Source organism: Thermobia domestica, chromosome 6 (assembly GCF_964235325.1).
Source record: "Thermobia domestica chromosome 6, izTheDome1.hap1.1, whole genome shotgun sequence".
Taxonomy (NCBI): domain Eukaryota; kingdom Metazoa; phylum Arthropoda; class Insecta; order Zygentoma; family Lepismatidae; genus Thermobia; species Thermobia domestica.
The window spans coordinates 225,004,422-225,027,790 of record NC_137459.1 but is presented as its reverse complement, the minus strand read 5'-3'; the positions used below and the strand labels follow the sequence as shown (position 1 = coordinate 225,027,790).

The 23,369-nt window shown below is 34.9% G+C and overlaps 1 protein-coding gene across 2 annotated transcripts in view; it reads right to left on the bottom strand.

Moving 5' to 3' along the window:
* Apoltp (Apolipoprotein lipid transfer particle) overlaps positions 1–23,369 on the bottom strand; it is a 6,186,292-nt gene that overhangs the window by 5,202,475 nt on the left and 960,448 nt on the right. For both annotated transcript variants that reach the window (XM_081762641.1, XM_081762640.1), the window contains exon 8: positions 11,193–11,308. In XM_081762641.1, coding sequence (XP_081618767.1) covers positions 11,193–11,308 — 116 coding nt within the window. The remainder of the gene's footprint in view (positions 1–11,192; positions 11,309–23,369) is intronic.

The window sequence follows — 23,369 nt, the reverse complement described above, 5'->3', positions numbered from 1 at the left end:
TATATCTCTTGCTGATAATTTTGATTATTTGTATTTGCAACCAATCTTCATAACCTGTTTATGTGTAGTATAGTTATGGAGTTCCTCTTTTGCACTTTATGGCTTTCAGAAAACAATAGTTGATTTCACATTTCAATCTTGTACATGACAAGATTTGATTTCAAATATGATTACTAGCCTTGATTTAAAATGTATATCTAAGGTATAGAATGGCAGGTCTGTCTTAAATACTTTTAGTATTATGTACTATGTATTTACGTTAGTGTATCTATGAACATCAGCATGCAAACGTTATTTTTGTGTACTTAATTTTGAAACTTCAGTGTTTCTCAATAGTTTGTTTGTTAGCTTATTATGTTTATAGCCAAATATTTGTATTAGTACTCTTTTAAAACTGTTCGTAATACATTTTCTAGCTAATAAGAAAAGTGACTGTGATTTACTTTAAGAAAAAAGTTATTACGAAACATTCTAACAAAGCGTCTGGAATTTAGTATAACTAAAACATACTAACTAAAAGTTAGTGTATAATACTCTAACAATAAAAAAAACTGCATATTTCGAAAAAGTAAATAAACAGAAAACTTAGTGGAAATATTCTCACAAAATGACTAAAAAGTATTTGTATACTAAAAGTATAAAAATTACAAAATGTTAGTTAATGAGAAAAGTTAAATGTAATTATTTCTACGAGAAAGTTTATGTACCTGTGCTCTGTAAAGAACTAATAGCAAAATTATGTAACAATAATAATGCAGAAGTTAATGCATACTAATGTTATCAAATTCCTGCAATTCAGTGTATCACAAAAGGTAAAAGTATCGTGCACTGTATTTTATTGTAGGAAAAAGTTTTTTTCGAGATTTAGCTTAACAAAATATTATAATAAAATTTTAATGCAAAAAAATAATGTACACTGCTCTAGGAAAATGTTAGTAGAAAGTTGCTTAATTTAGTTCATCAGAGAATTCAAAGAAATTTGAAGTGTAATTTCCGGTGCGGAAAAAATCTAAAATTTAGTTTAACAAAAAAGTATTTAACAAAATATTGTAACAAACTGAATGCAAAAGTGATATTGCAGTGTTGTAACAACGTCAGGGACATGGTCCCCATGAGACCTAAAGCTCTAAATCAATATCACTACCTATTGAATCGAAACTCTCGGCATCGTACCACGTTGCACAGACAGTGATAATTCAAATTTTCCTGCTAAAATTTGAATTTCTATTGTTCTGATCATATAACTCCCCCCCAAGAAAACGAAAAAAACGTTATGCGATAAAATCCACCAATCATCGACGAGTTTCTTGTAGTGAGGTCCTACTTCTTCCGTATAATCACGTAGATAAATTGTATAGGATGAAAGGAGCATATAGGTATATATGAGCTTTAGCAGCGAAATTATTGTATGCTCTAGCGTATGTGTTTTAATTCTATGATTATATACAGGATGTTAATGAACTAGACCAACAAACTGAAACTGGGGATTCCTCATAAATATATAAATTATCTAATCATATATATTTTTTTTAATGTGAAAAGTAATTTCCAGTTCGTAAAAAAAATCTGTAATTTAATTTAGCGAAAAAATAATTAATAAAATGAATGGAAAAAGTTATATTGTACTGTTCTAATAAAGAGTTATTAGAAGTTTTTGCAACTTAGTTTGTCTGAAGAGTTAAAAACTATACACGTAATTTTTGTAAGAAAAAGTTTCTGTAATTAATTTTAACATTAAGTTAAGAACAAAATACTATTATAAAAATAGTACAAAAGTTGATGTATGCTGTTGCTAGAAAACTGTTACAGTTTACGACTGAAGGGACAACTTTCAGATTTAAGGCTTATTTCTCGAGCACAAAGAAAATACTATTCTAGAGCAAGCCCTAGAAGAAGATATCTATTATACAACGAACTAAACGTGTTGGGATGAGAATCTGGAAAACATCAAAAATTATCCAAAAATCTGGTTCTCCTCAACGATAGGTTGGTGGGCAAGATGGAAATTTTAAAACGTCTCTTTCCCTTGGGAGAGCAATTTTATAGTTTGGCAATGTATCTTCTTCGTGACTGCAAGTAAATATTCTATCTTTGGTCTTCCCCCTCCTGGTTTTCCTTCTGTTTCTCCCTCTACTAACACGGTGATCCAATCAGATCTTGGATCTTTCTGTGTTAAAAACATGGCCATTTCCTTTTACGTCTTTCTCGTTTTTATTAAGGAATTCTTTCATACCCTCTTCTATATAGACGTTGAACAGGGAGGTGAAAGTCCACATTCTTGTCTTACTCCTTCACTTATTCTTGCTTACTTCTGATCTCTTCCTGTAACAGCTGTCTGTTTCCTGTAAAGCTGATATATTATTCCTCTGTCTCTATAATCCACTTTCAGATTCTTCAACGCTCTGAAATGATATTGCAATCTACGTTGTCAAAAGCTTTTTTTATATCTACAAATGCTATCACAATTGTTTTGTTTATTTTGATGTGTTATTCCATGATCAATCGTAGCCTCAGTATTGCCTCTCTTGTTCCACTTTTTCTCCTGAATCCAAACTGGTACTCCGATGGCTGTTCTTCGATTTTCCCTTCTATTCGATGTGCGATAATTGTGCACAGTACTTTTGATGCATAGGAAAGCAAACTCAATGTTCTGTGTTCCTCGCATTTCCGTGCGCCCTTTCTCTTGGGGATAGGAACGAAAATGCTTTGCTCGAAGTTTCTTGGCATTTTTCCATAGATGTACATTTCATTAATAAGATTAAATGCTTTCTTCCATGTTGCTATTCCGAGATTTTTAATCACTTCCGTTAGTATTTGATCCATTCCTGGAGCTTTACCATTTTGTATTTTCTCGAAAGCATTGTCAAATTCGCACTGTAAAGTTGATATACCTAATTCATTTTGATAGACGTCTTCTTCTTTCTCTAAGTGTTCTTCCTTCACTCTATCTCCGTTGTACTGTTCTTCAATGTATTTCTTTTAACCTTCTTGTTATCTGATCCTCTTCAATTAGCACTGTAAAGTCCTTGTATATGATAATGTCTGTGCATTTCTTTTTCTCACTGAACTCTTTTCTAACCTTACTATATACCGTTTCTGTATTAGCTTTGACTATATTTTCCTGTATTTCCTTACACAAGTTGTTTATCCAGTTCTCTCTCCTTCTTTACTTCTCTGTTGATGTGATTTCTGCACCTTCTATATCCATCTTCATTGTTTGTTATCTTGAACTGCCTTCTTTTCTCCATAATTTCCAATATTTATGCTGTTATCTATTGTTTAGATTGGTTTCTTGCTTCTTTTCTCGCTCGTCAGCTGCTTTCATGGCTTTCCATTTGAAGTTGATGTCATCTCAAGCTAAAACTACCTTAGACGTCTCTTTGTTTGTAATAGTTCACATTCCCTTTCGTGTTTATATCCCTTCTTAGTTTGATTGTGTTCCATATTCTGTTTGGTGCTACCACTCTTTTCTTCTTTAGTCGGAGTTCGCTCTTCATCAATAGTGCAAGAAGTTAAGATCAAAATTAGACGTTTATATTAAAAATCATACAAGCAAGGAACTATGTACAGTTGTAGTAGTTGACCTTCTTATCAGCATACTAAAAGACCCCTAATGATTGACCTTCAACTTCGGCCTCCATACTGGAAAATGGCCGCCGATTTTCAGTTTTTCCCCGGTAACTCCAAAATAAGCCGAGGTACCATAAATTATAAAGTGTAATGATACGTAGAAGATGAAAGAAAAAAACACACTTTGGTGTATAATACATCTCTTATATTTTATTCGTCCGGTAGATATGAATTTTTTTAAGTTATGCTAACTTTGATATTTTGTGCAGATAGTACACATTTTCTGGCAGAATTCGATCACTACAGATTGCATACTTACTCAAATTGTGCATTAAAATGAAAAGGATAAAAATATAGATTTTCGTGTATAATATGTTTATATATCCCTATCATTAGCTTGTAAATCGCACAGTAATAACATTTGTAAACAAGTGGTGATTCATAAAGTTTAGAATAAATGCAATTACTTTGTAATAGACTTACGTCTATTCAGCATAGTTTATTTTTCTTAACAAATCTCTTACTCTGAAGTACTATTTCTGGAGTGTTTATATGACTTTCAAAAGTGACACTACAATTTTATACCTAGGTATCTAAGGATGCTAAAATACATTAGACTACAAGAATTTATATTGAAAATTATTATTAAGAGTATGTTTTAAAGTTTGTTCCTATTTCTATGTAATTTTAGTATTAAATGCTAATAATTCATTCTCATTTTCTTGCGAAGTAGGAACATCCGGGTAGTTATCAAACGAAACACCTTGTCAATAACAGTACATGGGCGAACAAAACAGCCAGCATTGAAACAAACACAATTATTCTTACAAATACTTTTAGACACAAGACATTATGTGCAATAACTCAGAAGGAGCAAATTCCAAACCGGCATCAATCCTTGTTAGCTTGTTACCATCCCCAATTTGTAGGCTATAGTGAATTTATCTTCCATTCCTGCACTTGATTATATATACGGAAAGAATATTGTTCTGCTGCCGCACTTGTTGGGGGTAGCAATCCGAGATCAAATCTGGAACTTAATTCTTGACTACCGATGAGAAAATTGTACCCATAATAACAATATTCATCAAGGCTGCTTATAAAATTCCAACTGACAGCAAGTACAATGTCCACAATTCCCTTTTAAGAAAACTCAGTTATAACCTGTACTCAAGCTGAATTCTTAGGTAATCGCAACAATAAAGTTGCCTTAATTAATGTCTTGATAGCTTGTTGTTTGAAGTCTAATGTGAAGGTTTGCCAAACACAAGCTAATGCTGATATTTCATTCGTTAATGTGCCCTTGGAAAATTCAAAATTTGAAGTGCCTGTTGTTATTGGTCAGGACTCTTATCTTTTGATTATGTAAACAGCATTAACAAAGGAAAAGTGTGATTTGTCGCTTCTAAGGCCTGCTTGTGAGACTAAAGAAAAAATAAAAATAAAATTATATTAAATATTTACCAGCAACAGCTATTATTTGGGGAAGAAATATGTGATGTACTTTTTTTTTTGCATGCATCAACAGGTATACAACTTCGACTATGTATAGAAAGGGTAAACTTCAATCTATATGTCTTGTCCAGAAAGACAAATATTTGAGGAGTGTGTACCAAAGAAATAAAGAAGGACAAAAACATATCATTCCTGCACAAACAGATTAGTACATTTTTTCATCCGCCTACTAAACTGAAAAAAAGAGAACAAGGGATAACAGAAGAGCAGTCACACTCCGATCATCATTATCAACACTGCTCTTTATAGAACAAAGCAAATATTCACTTTTCACGCTTAATAATAAAATAATAGCAAAAGAAGATACTTACTCTGAACATTAAAGCATATCCATCTTATTACCTTTCCGGAGACACTCTTTTCATTATTTAAGGTCACCTCGATACTTTTCCCTTGCCCCCTTCATAGTATTTCAAAATACCCCTCAATTGTGTCCATAGCCTTTTTCTTGTACTTTATCTGCAAACTTATACCCTCTAATAATTTTTCTTCTATCGGGTCCCTTTACACTGTTATTGTGTTAACTAATGTTGAAAACGTTTATATATCTACGAAATATTATTTTTTGTATCTTTTAAGTATTAAAAACTTTTGTACATGAGTGTACAGGAACTGAAAGACGTACAAACATTATTTATTTTAAAAAAATATAGAAACTTTCAAATGCATAAACAACTTCAAAATAGTCCATAAGGATGTGTGACGTCCGAGTTGTTTATGTATTTCAAGCCAGTGAAAATATTGTAGAAATATATATAAATACTACCCAAAATTATCAGAAGGAACAAGAAATATAAGACCGGAAGGATTACTTGCTCAAGTCAGTTTTGCAGTATCTACGAGAAATGATAATTCACTCAGCTCGGAACTTTGTATGTAAGTTAACTTTTTTTTCTATAATTGAATTTGTCTTGTTTCGAGAATGTATGTTTACATATTCTCATGGAGGTCTCCTAACAGGCATACCAACGATCAGATCATTCAGATCTTTGTAATTTGATAAAGGTGTTTTAATAGTCAGATTAATATTCTTGTTCAAAATATTCAGGTTAATGTCTTTTAAGACAGCAGACAAAATAAGTGCACTTATTTACTCAACCAATATTAATGTTGAATATGTCTGCCACAATTGTATTTAATTGTTTTGTCAAGTAATCATTTATGATCAATTAAATGTATATCAATAAGAATTTCAATTTTATACATATTAACCTCAATTACCATTAAATATGTAAGACATAACCACTATATTACCAATCAAGTGTAATTAGACACTAGCAATCAGATTTAATAAATAAACTCAATAACTCCTTAATATATTTATAAATCAAAATATAACTCTTTTAATTAATTCAACGAATTGAAACATTATCTTTAAAAAAAATGTACTAATTTATTTTACAAGATTTTTTTATCAACAACCCACTTAACCATGTAGTTTCAAGTCAACTGACACATACTTAATAACTATTAAACTGGATTAACATGTAACTCCATATTTTCTTTTCTTTCTTATAAAAAGAAAAATATTAGACAGAAGAATGATGACCTCTTCGTTTCTTTCATTTGTAATCATATACTTCCTAGAGTCATATACAGCAATGAACGTGTCTTCAAGCAACACAGATTATCAATCATTAAATTTAAAGTTGTAATTAGTTATAAGCATACATATAAAATTCACGGCGCTATATCTTAAACACGAATCTTGTTCATGATATGAGCAACTAATAATATTATTGCACGAAAAAGAGCAAAAATATATCGATAAAGTCAAGGACATTCTCCCTAGAGATTTTTTTAATATTTAATGTTCCAAAAAAGACCAACGTGTGATTTTTAACCTTTTATTATTATTAGTGAACTTCGGCTTGAGTGGGTTTAGTATTTATGAAGTCCATAAATTGAACTCAACCATCAGTGAAATGAAGGCACAAGATTTTTTGATCTAAACAACCAAATACAAGAAATTAAAAAGGCCGATTTCAAGGTCATGCATTTGGTAACGATTATTTTTTAAGTAGTAGTGGAGAAAGCTAATTTCTCGAACTCACCATGAATTTTTATAACTTTTTTGCACTACAGCTACAAAACGTTTATTAACAACAGCTACAAAACAGTGAACGTTTCTTAACCACTCTTCTAAATTTTCAACTTATCATACAACACTTCGATACCATAATACGTTTTTGTAAAACAACGTTAAGAATGAATTAATTAAACCCAGCTGTTATGAACGAAATGATACAGAAAATGCAAATTTGTGTGGGTTACTCGCAGAAAGGGATCTAGGACTGTTTTACTAGTGCTCTAAGCAATTTTAACCTCTTTCGATCCCTCAACAGCAAATCTACACATTACAATTTAAATTTCGATTAATTATACAAGTGAGAATGATATTCTCTATAAAAATTTAGAAATGGTTTTCTGACCGAAATCACACAAATCTGTCTTAAAATACCTGAGTACCGGTACACAATTTTACTAAAAAAGAAATATATGAACTTGATCTGTCTATATACCAATCATGTAGTATGTTTTCAATATTTAAAATACAGGCTCTACGACGCTCGCAATAGACAATTGTAAGTTTGTAATTCAGAATTTAACTACAGGGTGAAAACTAAAACGTACTCCCTCCAGAACAAAGAATTTTTTGTATCCTCCTACAGGACTTCATGTAAGTAGAACAAGTCGGTAAGAATGGCCAAACAAAGTTATCGCATATTTGCAGTAGATGGAGTATACAATTTTATGACATACCTTCGAATACAAAACTTTTCACAAAGTAATTACTGACACTTACTAACAAGATTATCCGCAAACTTTACCATTAAATTCCGCAAATTAGCAGAAAATTCAAATCTAAGTTTTACTTTTAACTTGCACAATCTGAAAAGAACATTTACGTTAATGCATTCGCTACTTAAATATGAAAACAGCTTTTCCTGGATACTGTGCCTAATTTTCTTTTATCGAACACTTTTCCTTGGATTGTCACACCAATCGCTACAATAATTATTGTTCTATTAATTGAGATCTGAATTATTATAGAGTTTCTCTATAACGTGTCATTCATAATAATGTTTAACAGAAATATATTAGACAAACTTTCTCTTCCAGTATGAATACCCTAATCATGCGAGTCACTTTTACATTCTTTGTAATGCTTTTCTTTGCAGTTCTCCTCTGGGTATTATAATAGCCTCTGTTCGCGTCAACTAGTGATAAGTGGTCCAAAACTTGACATTTTGAATCCAATTTCCTTAGATTTTTTTTTTCATAATAGTACCACTACTGCTGTGCAACTACCACCGACGAAGACTTCGGATATTACTGTTAGTAGATTAGTGTATTTATATTGATTATATACGCGAAAATTCAAACAGCCTTTCCATTGAGGAAAGTGAAATGAGTGCCACGAATCCCACCTTGGACAAAGGACTAACTCTTTTACACACTTTCTCTTTAATAATATATATATCATACCAGTGTTAGTGTTCCTAGTGCTATTGTTTAGTGTTTAGTGCAGTAATACTTTTAGTGTTTCCTAGGACTAATTGTTCATCATAGTACAATTCTACTTGAAAAATAACCCTCTGGCTTATTCTTTTAAACTCGCCTCCTGGGTGTAATATCCATGTGGTCTATATTTGTGAATAACAACACGTCCTTCTTATTTACAAGAGTCGTTCAAGGTTGACCGGGATTTTCGGACGTAAATAATCTACGAATAGCCGGGTCGTGATGAAACTTCCAGGTGACGTAATATATTTCTTCTCGAGTAAGTAGCGCCCGGCATGGCGTATTTGGCGCAAGCGCAGCAGTTGCAGCGAACATGGGGCAAGCAGTGTGTCTGTGACTGTGGAGCAGCAGTGTGTAATCAAATTTCTTGTGAAGGAGAAAGTTAAACCAGCTTAGATTTTCAGAAGATTGCAAGCACAGTATTGTGAACAAACGTTGTCACGGACAAGAGTGTAGGAATGGTGTGAACAGTCTCGCGAAGGACGGAAGCTGGTGACAAATGAAGGGTGTCTTCTGGAACATAAAGGATGTTATCTACATGGATTTTGTGGACAAAGAGAGCACAATTAATGCCCAGTATTACCCCACACTATTAAGCGGTGCTGTACGAAAATTCATTTGCAAGAAAAGACCTGGGATATTGTCTGGAAATGTCATTCTTCTCCATGACAATGCCCGCTCCCACACGACCAATGTAACAATAATAACTCTGGAAGAAATGTGCTGGGCAGTTCTGCCCAATCCCCCTACAGTCCAGATTTAGCCCCAGTGATTATCATTTTTTTGCACCCATTAAAGACCATCTGGGAGGGAAGAAATTCACGACAGATGAAGCACTGCGGAACGATGTTCTCTAGTAGCTATGACAACAAACAAGTTCTTTTTGCGCCAAAGGAATCAGGGAGCTGCCACAACGATGGCAACGGTGCCGCAACACGCACGGAGAATACTTTGAAAACGTGACATAGTTTGGTACTTCTTGTGCTATCAGTTTCCTCTGAATAAATGAAAGTCCCGGTCAACTTGAACGTCACTTATATATATATATATATATATATATATATATATATATATATATATATATATATATATATATATATATATATATATATATATATATATATATATATATATATATAACATACTCTTTTACTACAACTACTATAAGCAATCAGATGACGGGAATTCTCATCACCAGGTCATGTGGCAGAAAATAAACACTAGTGCTACTGCTGTAAAGAAAGGGGGTATAAATGAAGCTTAAGGTCTCCATCGAGATCAGTTTCGGCTGGTCATCCCTGCTTTCTTAGCTTGCTTGGAGCTCTGAGGTATCCTGTTCACTTAGCTTGCCTGCAGCTTTGTGATATTCTTCCTTTCTCTTCCTGGGCCTTGCGATACACTTTTTCCCAAACCATATAGATTACTTTGTATTTGTCTTTGGATTACTTATAGTAACTTTGTGAGATATATTTGAAAAGAACTGGAAAAGCTTGTGGAAAAAAAAAAGAATCCCGTGTGCTGAATTGCTTTACCTACGTGCTAAGTGTAATAATGGTAGAACCTCATCTATTAGTGTATATAGTACCTTCATGGTAGCCATCTCGAAATTCACCATCTTCGATGCAGGTTCAAATTGTTTAGTAGCAAGTTTGTATGTTTAGGGGCAGTATTCATCACTGACACATATCTGACGTTATTTCTAACTTATCTCTGGCAATTTAATATTTATTACGTTCATATAATCATTGGCGTGGGAGAGCCGGGTTCGATTCCCGAAGGAAGCTCACATGGTTTGGATTCCACGTTAATCAGTAGGTCGGTCTCGCATACCCTCGCTGTTGAAAGAGACGTCAAATTCAAAATCAACTCAACTCAACTCAATTTTCATATAATCAGGATTGTTAAACTTACAATTATCTTTCCAAAAACTTTGCCTCATAGTGGATATTTTAAACCCGTTAAAAGAAAGTGTCGTTTGGCCGCCATTAAATTGAGTTAGGTTTTCTCATAGGTTTTAGTTTGGCCTAATATCGAAGCATTTAAGAAACGAAACTAAATAAATCGGAAGTTGAAAAATAGGGACCACCCTAATAAAGAGAGATAGGGAGATGGATTGATATGCGGTTAGCATATTATTGACACAAATAGCATATGATAAAATAATCAAAGAGGATTAGAATTACAAGTTAGAGTTGTGGCGTTCGACGTTCTGCATGTATATCATGTTATACCGCCCCGTGTGAGGGATGACATCCCTTGGCGTTCACTACACAAGGATTTGGACAGAAAGAAACGAATGGAGAAGGACTTGAGTAGCTTGGGACCACTATAGTATGTGTCATCCCGACCTTTGCCTGATGTAAATGAAGAAAACCAACGAGAACCTCACTCACAATGGCTGGCTTGAAAAAGCTTTTATTCGGCCGAGTGCTCCCACCTGGAAAAGAATCCGGAGCTGCTCTCACCAAAGGCGCGAGCCTTAGCGACTGCACAATGTGGCCGCTGAAAATCATACAGTGTAGCAAACAACTTGGTATATTTTGGTACACATTAATCTTGTATACAGAAGTTCTGACACTTACAGCAGACAAAGTACACAGTTCCTTGAGAAGCTCTCGTGAGGATCTTAAATCACCTGTTGTAGGTTGCCTTGTTGGTAGGTGTTCATATAGTAAGTCTGTTCTCTTCAGTACAGGACCTATAAAAGTAGAAAAAAAAAAACGATACAAACTTTATTGGATAAGAAAGTAGTAACTTGCTCACTGCGGTAAATACTGTAACAAGGAAAATATTACTGCAATTTAATTAATGAAATTAATTTCGTTAGTACATGATAATAAAACCTAAGATTGCCGATTATGAAATGGTAGACGCACTAAATCAAGGACGCAAATAATATATTATCCTATGGTTAATTGCGCTTGTATATATCGTTATTTCATGGTTCTTGAAATAGCACAAGGCAATGGCTGTGGCCGTGAATGTGGTCCTTTAGAGTCAGAAGTTGGAGCTAGAACTGAGTTAGTACTAAACTTACTTCATAGTTAACTGTGTTAAATTTCATAACATTGTACGAGTGAGCGTGGAAAAAAGAATCGAAATTGCAACAGCGATATTTGCAAGTAAGAAATAGAGATAATAAAATATAAATATAAGTATACTGCATTCAAGAAAAGCGTAATGCAGGTAAATAAGAATTAAGACTATCGTTAAAAGAAAAAGACGTATTATTTTAAAAATCGTTCTTACAATATAATGTTATCTCGTTCCATGCAAAACTAAACAAAATAAAACCAGTTGACAATGCTCCAACAGCATTGCCCTAACGAACATACAATGCATGGAGCGACAGAGCGGGAAAGATAACTTTGATTGTTCCTACATGTAAAAGTGAATCTTTTAATCCGCGCCTTCTTCCGTTTCTAGAAAAAATTCTCAAAATATCATCTCTCTAAGACTTACGGTTCCCGAGATATGGCTTCTTAAATCTCCGGAAATCTGACACTTCTTTTGACAAATGTTTTGGGAATGGTAAGAGCGAAGCGAAAAATTCCATCACTTTCGCAGATACTTTTTATGGTGCCCAATAGAATGGAGAGTTCAAAATTAACTCTGCAATACTAAGCCTTCTTACTTTTTATGGATGGAGTTGGTAAAACTGGCATAAAAAGAAAACCGTAGCCCCATACCCCTTCCCCTCCCATGACAGGTTCTTTCATCGGACCGGTAAGCCAGTCGCCGGCGAGCAGTCCTGCAGTTCCTCTCGTTGTGGGTGTAGTGGGTGGCGTTTCGTAATTTTTACGAAAGCTTGTTACTCAGTAAATCTTACAAACAACCGATTCAAGCGTGGCACGAAACTGTGGAGGAGTTAATGCGCAATCAAAGTGCTTTAGTGAACAACGAATTCCATTAGAGGGTGAGACCCTCGATTCCAACTGTTCCGGAGATATAGAGGGGTACGGGGAAAGTTGGTTCTCTGATATTGTCTGGATTTTTGGATATGTGGCGAGGGAATAGGTTTAGAAATTGCATTTAAACTTTACGAAATTTGCACCAGAGAGAATAAAAGTGGTGTTGAATGATGAGATGAATGGCGTAGCTTCTACCCTGGGCCAGAAAAAGAAGAAGCTATGAGGAATAACAAATACTATTGACACGAAGAACACAGTTGTATGATAGCACCAATATCCCCCTTTTCCTTCTACACTACGACCGGTAATGTACTGTATTTCTTTGTTAATTCAGGTGTTTCTTTCGACGTTCCTTCCTTTCTTTAAAACCAATATCTGAATAGCAGTTAGTTAATAATTGTCACAACAAAACTAACTACTATGTTAGTATTCGTTTTGGTGATCATGAATGCTTTCATTTAAATTAGCATCACTAGAAACGTAGGAAATTATAAATCCTATTTCACGTTTTGACACAGGGCTGCAAGAGACAAGTGGATCTTTCTCAAATTAAAAACGACCGCCAGTTTGAAACTTTATTGTGGAATTATGCTGATGTTTCTAATCTCCTAATGTATTACAAACGCCCATTTTTGCTTCAACTTTAATTCCTATCGGTTGATAATTGCGGAAATTAAGATTATTTGGAAAGTTTAAACGGCTGTCATTTTAATTTCTTTTCGATGAATCGCTCCGATCTTCACTCTCAACTATTATATAATAAAACGCACAAGTTTGGGCTTTTTTGTTTCGATCTGTTAATAATTGTAGAAATTATGCATGTTTGGAAAGCTCGGATGGTCACCATTTTTACATTTTTCATTCTTTTTGACCTGATGATGCTTTTATTCGATTCAGCGTACCAAGAAACCTATACATAGACACCTTACGCGCCAATTTCAGGCAATAATGAAACGCCGTTATATCCACCTTCCCTCTCCAATACATTCGACCCCTAGAATTTTTATGGACTCTTCGGATTCACTTGTACTATCGCTACATATTTAAAAAAATGGCAAAATATCGGAGCACCAGCCTTTCTCTTATTCTTCTATATCTTCGAAACGGTTGAGATCGAGGATTTTCCCCTTTAATGGGTTTAATTGTACACAAAAACACTTCATTTGCGCATAAACTACACCACAATTTCGTGTCACACTTGAATCGGTTTCCTTGTTAGTCGTAAAAAATGCGAATGCTTAGTACTCATGTTTGTTTCTTTTCTGGAGTACCGTACATTTTACCTAACGGCATTTGGCACAGTATTTTGTCTGAGTTTCACGACATTACTGTCATTTTCTCAAAATGGCTCATAATAGACCACTCGCTATGAGAAAGTTGTTGCTTGAAGAAGAGAGTGAAGAAAAATAGGAGAGAAATCTCGAGTTTTGTGACCAACTGATTTCTCCTCAGATGCATTGTCGACTGGGTAACCACATTTGCAGTGGAATCTACGGGTGTCAATATAAGATTTCCTGAGAGTTCCTATGAACCCTGAACGAGCACAGCTTCCTGGAACCAGGAAAACATGCTTTTACTGCCCCTTACAGAGAGCAGTGCCAACTGCCTATTTACACGGAACATAAATCAATATGTTGTGACCAATGTGAAAAGTAAGAACCTAAACTAAAAAACTAAAGGCACTTTGGTTTAGTGTATTAAACCGTCAACAGTATAAACTAAGTCGATTTTCAATTTGTACAGAAGGATTATTAGATCTGACGGTTTTGTATCTTTTACAGAAGCATTTTTATGTCATTTTTCATTTTCAACATATGAGATTTTTAAGCTTACATCTAAAATAGAAAAACACAAAACTTTGTATTATATCATATAACACGATGTTTTTGAGCCCTTTCTCTATAATATACAGTAATCCATTTGTCAAAATATTTCTTAAAAATAAAATTTGTACCTTTGCATTTTTAGCTTACGTGTGAAAAATGACCGCAACGGTAGATAAATAGAAAGGTTTCAAAATAATATATATATATATATATATATATATATATATATATATATATATATATATATATATATATATATATATATAATTTCATGTAATAATATACATAGTCATAGATAAAAACACTTTTAAACAATCGTATTATATATATGTGGCTAAAAAAACCGACAGTCGTAAAAATAAAGAATGCTTAGTACCAATGTGGTCTTCAAGAGGCTTAGTACTCTAGGGTTCAAAAAAAAAAAAAAAAAAAAAAACAACTGACAAGCACACACAGAGAGACTTTGATAATTTAGTTACGAACCTGTAAGTTCGTTGAACATGTGTATGTTAGTCTATTAACTAAGGATAAGGCTCACTTCCCATAGGAGATGAATTAATACCCAAAACCGTATTAGTTTCGGCAAAGGTCGAAGAGAGGCGCAAAAATTGAATTTAGAATGAGCATTATCGTCTGCGCAAAAGTATCAAAATAGGCATATCGATTTTTTTTAGAATCACAATATTTGTATTTTATTAGTATTTTAATATATAGATTGTTAGCAAGAATAGATTGTTAGAAAAGATAAATAATTAAATTATTTAATATGGCACTGCTGTGTTGAAAACAGATTTGATGCAATGTGTGTATAATCTTTATAGCTCTAAATATAAGTGTGCATTAAGTTAATTGTTATTAGTACCAAATAGTCTTCCTCCAATTTTGTTCAATTTTGGAATATATAAAATATTATACAGGAATATATAAATATATTATATTAAATGTCCACATGAAACCTCCATAATTACAAATTAATTGCATATAAACTTTTAGTGCTAGTGAGTAATGGTTGACGACATCTTGACAAGCAGTTCAAACATTTTTTGATAGTTTATATTAATTGTTGTTATTTGTTGCAGGTGTTCAGTAATAAAGTTTATATGAATTTTTGTTATTTGTTGCAGGTGACCATGAACAAAGATGCAACAATACAAGAGAGGGTGAAGTGTTTGGTGTGAATGGCTGAGACTAAATCACCAACTACAGTGCAAAGGAACTTCTGACGAAAGTGCAAACTGGACCCACCAGACCTCAAGACCATTGAAACATGTTTTGAGAAGTTTTTAGAAACGGGGAGTGCCAATCGACAGCCTGGGTCAGGAAAGCACAAACGTCTGAGGAAACTGTAACTGAGGTCAGGGAAGCCTTCACTAGAAACCCAACAAAGTCAGTTCGCAGAGCGTCACACGAGCTAGCTGAACATCCCATGTTCAACGATCCATAAGATGCTCCATAAAAGACAGCGTTTGAATACATATAAGGTGCAAATCGTTCAGGCTCTACAGCCCAATGACTTTTCAAAATGAACCAGGTTCGCAATGGAGATTCTGGAGCGCATCGAGGATGATGACGATTACTTGGGGAGAGTGATTTTCAGTGATGAGTCAACCTTCCACACATCAGCAAGGTGAATCGTCACAACATGCGCATTTGGGATCCCGAACCCCCATACGTTGTTCATGAATGTCAGAGATAGCGAGAACGTAAATGTGGTGTGCTTTGGGACGCGAAAGAATTATCGGATCATTTTTATACATGGAGCACACAATAACTGGTCCCGTTTATCTGTACATGCTTTGCTTTTCCACAGCTACTTCCTTTTCAACCTAACATGATATTCCAACAGGATGGTGCCCTACCTCATTGGTGTTTAAATGTTTTAGGGATTTGGACAGAACGCTTGCATTTGATGAATTTGACGCAATGTACCCACTGCTTGGCCACCGCGATCTCCCGACATCACCACTATGTGGTGCTAGTGAAAGATAGAGTCAACGCCACACCTATATGTAGTATTTGTCACACTATTGAAGAAGCCATCAACTCGATCACACCGGACATGCTACACAACACATGGCCGGAAACTGAATACCGACTGGACATTCTGAGAGCTACATAACGGGGCCCACACAGAACTGCACATATGGACAAAAACTTTTTGAGTCGCTCTTCAAGATGCCGCAAGCCCTTATTCTGTGGCACTAATAGATTCAATGCAACAGATATTTGTAATCAGGGAGGTTTCATGTGGATACCCTGTACTTTACCAAGTGCACATTCATTAGACTTTATATGACAAACGATGACACTCACTTCCGTCATGTCTCCGGCAGATAATCCAATCAACTGTGATATACGGGCAACTGTGATATACAGGCGCGAAAATATAATTTGGAATTAACAGTTTCGTGTATGTAAAAGGTACAAAAAATACATTTTTTTGTCAGACATTTATCATATATTTCAATAATATCTTGTAAGTCCTTTGGAAGGAGACTACACTCGCCTAGAGAAAATGTTCCGCGCTAATCAAAGTGGGACCAAATAGATACTTTACACATGAAAATCCTAATAAGACACTGCTTATCACATGAAGCAGATGATCGAGTGCTCAACACATTAGAGTGCATTCCAAAGATCTTAAATGTTTGGTTATAAAATATTTATTTTGTTTGGCTAAAGATAGCAACGTTATTCCATGACATTAGTCCATTTCGATTTCGTTTCAGCAAGTATATTCAGATATTTAATGAGGTTTACTAAGTTATATGTTAATGGAAAATCTCCTATTAGACAATAGATACGATATACTGTAAATCTTTTTGTTATTTTTGTATTGAAGATTATTGCAAAGAGCTCAATTTTCCATTAGTACGGAGAACATTCAGTTATATACAGTTAGCATTCAGAAGTGACTTGTTTGACTTTTGTACTCAGCTCCATTTTGCAGTTTATAAAGAATGTTACAAATCACTTTCTTTTCTTTCTCACGTATTTAAGTATAATTGGATTTTATTCATTACTTTCGCATTGGTATATAACCTTTTATTACAAATTATTTAGTTTGAATCAAATAATAACTTTCTCTCACCTTCAAAGAATCATAAAACTTTTTTTCAGGATTAGTTATTTTGACGGGGACTCCCGTTTTAAGCAATTATCACTGCTGTATATTTTATTCTATTTATTACTTCTCTTCTACAATTGAAGTCTAATAGTCAAATCATTTCAACTACGTTTACCTACATGTAAGTCACAGTTTGCAAATGAACTAATGATTTCGAGAAGCAGGAGTGAAATGATACTAACCTGTAATGTCGCTTTTACAACTTTCGTGACACTGTAAAGTATATATTACAAGATAAGTAAAGTAAATCAAAGTTTGAGAAAGTATCAAGCTATATACGCTTGCCTTGATACATTTTGCTGCGAATATAGCCATGCTCTCATTCTGCTTGTCTTTTCAAACGGTCATTTTTTCAACAAAGCCGTTAAAGTCCTTTGTTGCTCTTTTTTATTAAATTGCATTTTTGTAAGTAGCATTAACTAATTTTTGAGAAATCCTATTGCAGGTTAATTCAATAATTAGTAATGAAAAGGAAAGAGAAAATATTGATGTCAAAAATACTTAAAATGAAGAGCCTATTTAAGTATGTATAAAGGGTGTAACATTAATGCATCGCCAAAAGTAAAGTGGTGATTGTGAACATCCAAATAATAAAAATATGCTTAAATATGCCCCGTTGCCGCTTCGTTTCCGAGATACAGGGTATTCAAATATCAAGTCCCGCCAATGGCTTGCTGTGACAAAGTGAAGAGAAATGCTCAATATTACAGGAATAATATTTGGTCTAGGAATTAATTCGTGCGGTTGGTACGCACACATTGAAGCTGCAGTACAAACACAAAATACATAAATACCTTAAGAAAAATATTGTCCATCGCTAGCCACCACTTTCGCCCATCTGTCAGGCAATGTACGGATTCCGTGGCGAAAGAAGTCCTCATCCTTGGAAGCGATCCAGTCAGAGACCCATGTTTCGATATCTTCTGAAGAAGTAAACCGCTGTCCAATCAAATCGTTGTTCATGCAATCGAACAAGTAGTAGTCCGAAGGAGAAACGTCTGGTGAATACGGCGGGTGGGGTAAAGCTTCCCATCCGACATTTTCTAAATAGGTTTTGACCGTTTTGCGACATGTGGGCGAGCGTTATCATGTTGAACAATAAGTTTATCATGTCTGTTCTCCCATTCTGGTCGTGTTCTGGCCAGAGCTTCCTTCAAACGCATTAATTGTCGTCGATAACGTTCTCCATTCATAGTTTCACCCGGTTGCAGCAGCTCATAGTACACCACACCTTTCATATCCCACCATATGCACAGCATAACCTTTGCACAGTGAATATCTCGTTTTGGTTGTGATGGAACTGGTTCACCTGGTTTCACCCAGGCCTTTTCTCGTTTAGGGTTCTCGTAATGGATCCACTTCTCATCACCCGTAATAATTCGATGCAGAAACCCCTTTCTGCTCTGTCGTTGAAGCAGCAATTCGCAAATGGTTTTTCGTCTTTCAACGTCTCTGTCTTTCAATTCATGTGGAACCCAATGTGACATCTTTTGAATCATTCCCATGGCTTTCAAGCGTTTGGAGACTGTTGTTTGATCAACGCCTAATGCTGCTGCAAGTTGTTCCTGCGTTTGACACGAATCCTGCTCGAGCAATGCTGTCAATTCTTCGTCTTGAAATGTTTTTGGCTGTCCAGCTCGCTCTTGGTCTGCCAAGCCGAAATCACCACTTCTAAACCGTGCAAACCACTTCTGACACGTTCGCTCAGCTAAAGCATGGTCACCATACACTTCCACCAAAATACGATGACTTTCAGTCGCAATTTTCTGCATGTTAAAGTAATGCAGCAGGACACCCCGCAAAAACACTTTATCAGGCACAAATTGCGCCATGTTCACTTAACTACAAACTGGTGTTGTTGACGCTTTAATCCACTGCCCTATACTACGAACGATACGCGATGACAGGGGTTTGCAACACATGTGTGGATACACGGAACTGTGGGACGCTCCGTTCGTTGCGCCATCTCTTGTTCACCCACACGAATTAATTCCTAGACCAAATACAATCAAGTGGAACTATGTCTATACCTACACATTTACACTACATAGAAGATGAAACCAATCAACATTTGATATTATTGGGTGGTCGGTGTTGCCAAAGTGTACAAACTGTAGACTGACTCCAGTATTGTAAATCAAGGTACAGCATCTCTATGTGGGACTGCTTTCAGTGCATGATCGCCATTTTGAAAGGCGCCATATTGAATCGCGGTTAAATATGATAAAGGCAAGGGGGTCATGTGGGGTATCAAATAGCACTGGAATTTACTCCTGAATTCATTTCCGCAACCAAAGTTTACATATCTGTTTTCACTTCAGAGTCAAGAGCTCTCTTACACACAGAAACATATAAAAACTGTGCGAGTTAGACTTGTGATATGAAACACGGCCGTGCAAGCATTTGCAAGGTTTTAACTAATGCAGTAGTTAATGCAGTACAACAGCCAATATACCAATCAGATCTTGAGACTAGAAGATAAATCGTTGATTAAATTGAAATTCCTGTAGTGAAAAGTTGAATGGCAGCATTCTGCAAGTGATACCTATTTCAAAGTGCGATGGAATTAACTGCTGGTCGATGAAACCCATGTCTAAAAGTACTGACGAGCAGAGAATACCAAAGAGATTGTTCGGACATATATTAGAAAAATGATATAAACTGCTGAATATTAGTTGAACAACCAAAATGGATCGGTTTCCACCATAATCAATATGTGCTCGTTTCTTTTCTCGTAGCAGGCATAAGTGTAAGACGGTGGACTGACTCAAACCAAAAATCTATTTTAGGCAATTTTACGTGGTTCGTGATAGTGTGTTAAGTTTTATACTCCAATCTTGAAACCTTAGGCAAAGACCATCATTGTTGCGTTCTTTTCCATCTATTTATTGCCAGTTTGTCTAAATACAATCAATTTATTGCTGACGCATTGAACAATAAAGGGCATTTAAATTATCAGTTCACAGCCCATTCTTAGAAGACGATACACCTGGAAACTTCACTTTTCTTGCGTCTGCTCGGATAGTGTTATTAGTGATAAGAGAATGCATACACGCCTGCTAAGAATAGATGACAATAAAGATTATTACAAAATGCAACACAAAGTTGCATCCCATAAAACAAGCCTTTTTCTTGCTTTTTCCTCAATATTAAATAATTAAATATCTGCAACTTTCCACCTTTAATGATAAAACATTTGCTTATAATAAGGGCAAGACTAGTTTTCATATTAAAACTGAGATAAATAACTAATTGTAGCATGTAGACACTTGTTTGGTGTACAAGTTATATGGCAGAATTTTCATAATGAAAACGTATTCTGATGTGTATCATCAATTTTGTGCGCCAGTCCTAAAGGACATGCTTGCATATCCATTACAGAAATATGGGTACGTCACAGGAGCAATAGTTGGTTCATTTACAAATGTTCTGGAGCAGTGCCGGATTTACGTATAAGCTAAACAAGCTATGCCTTAGGGCAACATACTCTTGGGAGACCAAAAAATTCAAGGAAAAAATTGAATGTACATTTTCAAAATATAAGAAAAACAATAAATAAAGTATAACATCTACATATAGCAAGAGTGCTTCGTTTGTGTAGGCCCCTATTATGCAAGTAATGAGGCCCCTTCTGCTAGTCTGCTTCGTAAAATATCACTGGTTTCTTCGTTTCTCTTTATAGGGTCCTACGTTCACCTGGACACATACAGGGCCCCATAATCTTTAGTAGCATAGAGCTCCACCAACCCTAAATCCAGCACTGTTCTGGAGACTAGCAGCAAATAGTGTCTGTGGTCATGAAGATTGTGACGAAAGTGCATTTGTTAAGTGTTTGTACTGCTCCACGATGCAGTGTGCTAATCACTTTGTTTTGGATCTCCATCATCTCAACTGAAGAGCAAAAGGTTAGTAGGTTAATATTTGTTTACGTGCATCAGATTGTATTGTTTTTGCAATAATTTTCTATTAATTTTCTAATAGCTTCAATACTTATTCTTGCAAAGTCATATGTACCGTTGCACCTAACTTATATTACAGCATTTAAATGTTATGCATAATCACAACACACATAAATTCATATATACAGCACATTTTGAAATAGATATAATTTGTTACAGTGTGGCTATTCCATTTTTCACTACAGGAATTTCAATTTAATTAACTAATTCTCTCACTAGTCTCAAGATATGATTGGTACAATGGCTATTGTAGATCAAGTGATTACTACTGCATTAGTAAAATCCTGTAAGTGCTCCCACGACTGCATTTCATAACACAAATTTTACTTGCACAGTTTTTATATGTTCCTGTGAGCGAGAGAGCTCTGAACTCTGAAGTGAAAACAGATATGTAAACATGGGTTACGGAAATGGATTCAGGATAAAATTCTAGTGTTATGTGATACCCCACATGACCCCCTGGCCATTTGTTATATTTGACGGCAATACAATATGGCGCCTGTGAAAATGGCGATTATGCACTGAAAGCAGTCCCACATATAGATGCTGTACCTTGGTTTACAATACTAGAGTCAGATCTATGAAATGCTTTTTCATTTTTGTGCCAAAAGGATATTCTTGGACATTGCCTACTGGATTTCAAGATGGCGTCAGTGAAGCAGCTCAACGATACGTATCGAGTGACTATTACTACGTTACTTTGTAACTCGAACTGAATCTTGTCACTAATTTTCATCAAAATTCAACTCTCACGGTTTATGGACCTTCCTCGTCAGCAGTGGAAATTTATTGTATCATTGTATGCGGTTAAATAAAACTCATGAATGATAAGTTCGTTATTAGACATATATAACTTGAATATCAATAATATACTGATTTCCGCATGCCGAAATTTCATTTGTACGCCGAATAAAGAAAGGATGTAATTTGTCCAAGAAATTCTGTATTTTTAAAAGATCACAAGTTTTGGTCATAAAGCATATAAGTAATATTTCATTATGTTCTTGTTCAAACACTTCTAAGAGTTCAGTAAGAGTTTTCTCAAGAGGTAGGTACTTTGCTGCAAATCTTCCAGTATTTTGAAGATGAGTACAATCTTGAAGAATATATAAATTCCATTTATCGCATTTAATTGGATTATTACTTAAGTGTGCATTTATAGTTTTTAATACACAATTAACATTAATGTTTTCAGCACTACATAACATACTTGAAACACTAGCACTATTCGAATGCATTTTTAATCCGAAATGTCCAAGATCTGCGTGAAATTCTGGGAAATAGTCTATATCGTTTAATAATTGCACGTATGAGTCATAAAATTTTCCTCTTGTTAATATTCGAATAATGTGTGTTTTTGCGTACAAGTAGAACATCTTCCTCAACAGTGCGACTTGCTACAATACCACAAGCACGGGTTTCCAATGACTTTGGGGGTACATTCATACAATCATGAGCATAATCATGAAAAGATCCTTCTCTACAACCGTCGCATATTAATGTATCCTTGAAATCCCATTTTCCAATAGCCTTCTTTATACTTCACGATAAACTTTGAGACTTCTACAACAACAGTCTAGACTCCAAAATGTCGTTGGTCTTGGTAATACAGGCGGAGATGCTGGTGGTGTTGCGGAAACTGCTAGCTCAGTTTATTCTACTGCATCTACATCAAATCCTTCATCTGACAATGACTCGAATATTTCTCTTTCAGTATCACATGATGCTTCAGTCTTAACATCGTGAGGTTCCTCTTTCTCAAAGCCCTGCGTGATGTGTCTATATATAAAAAGTCTTTCCTATGACCTGTATTTAAACTATTTTTATAGCCGCAAGGTAATCACATGTTCACAAGTAAAATTCTATTAACAATACCCCTCGCAGCACCAAGCTTCTTTCCTATTGCTGTTCAGTACCATGTCATGTTTTAACACGC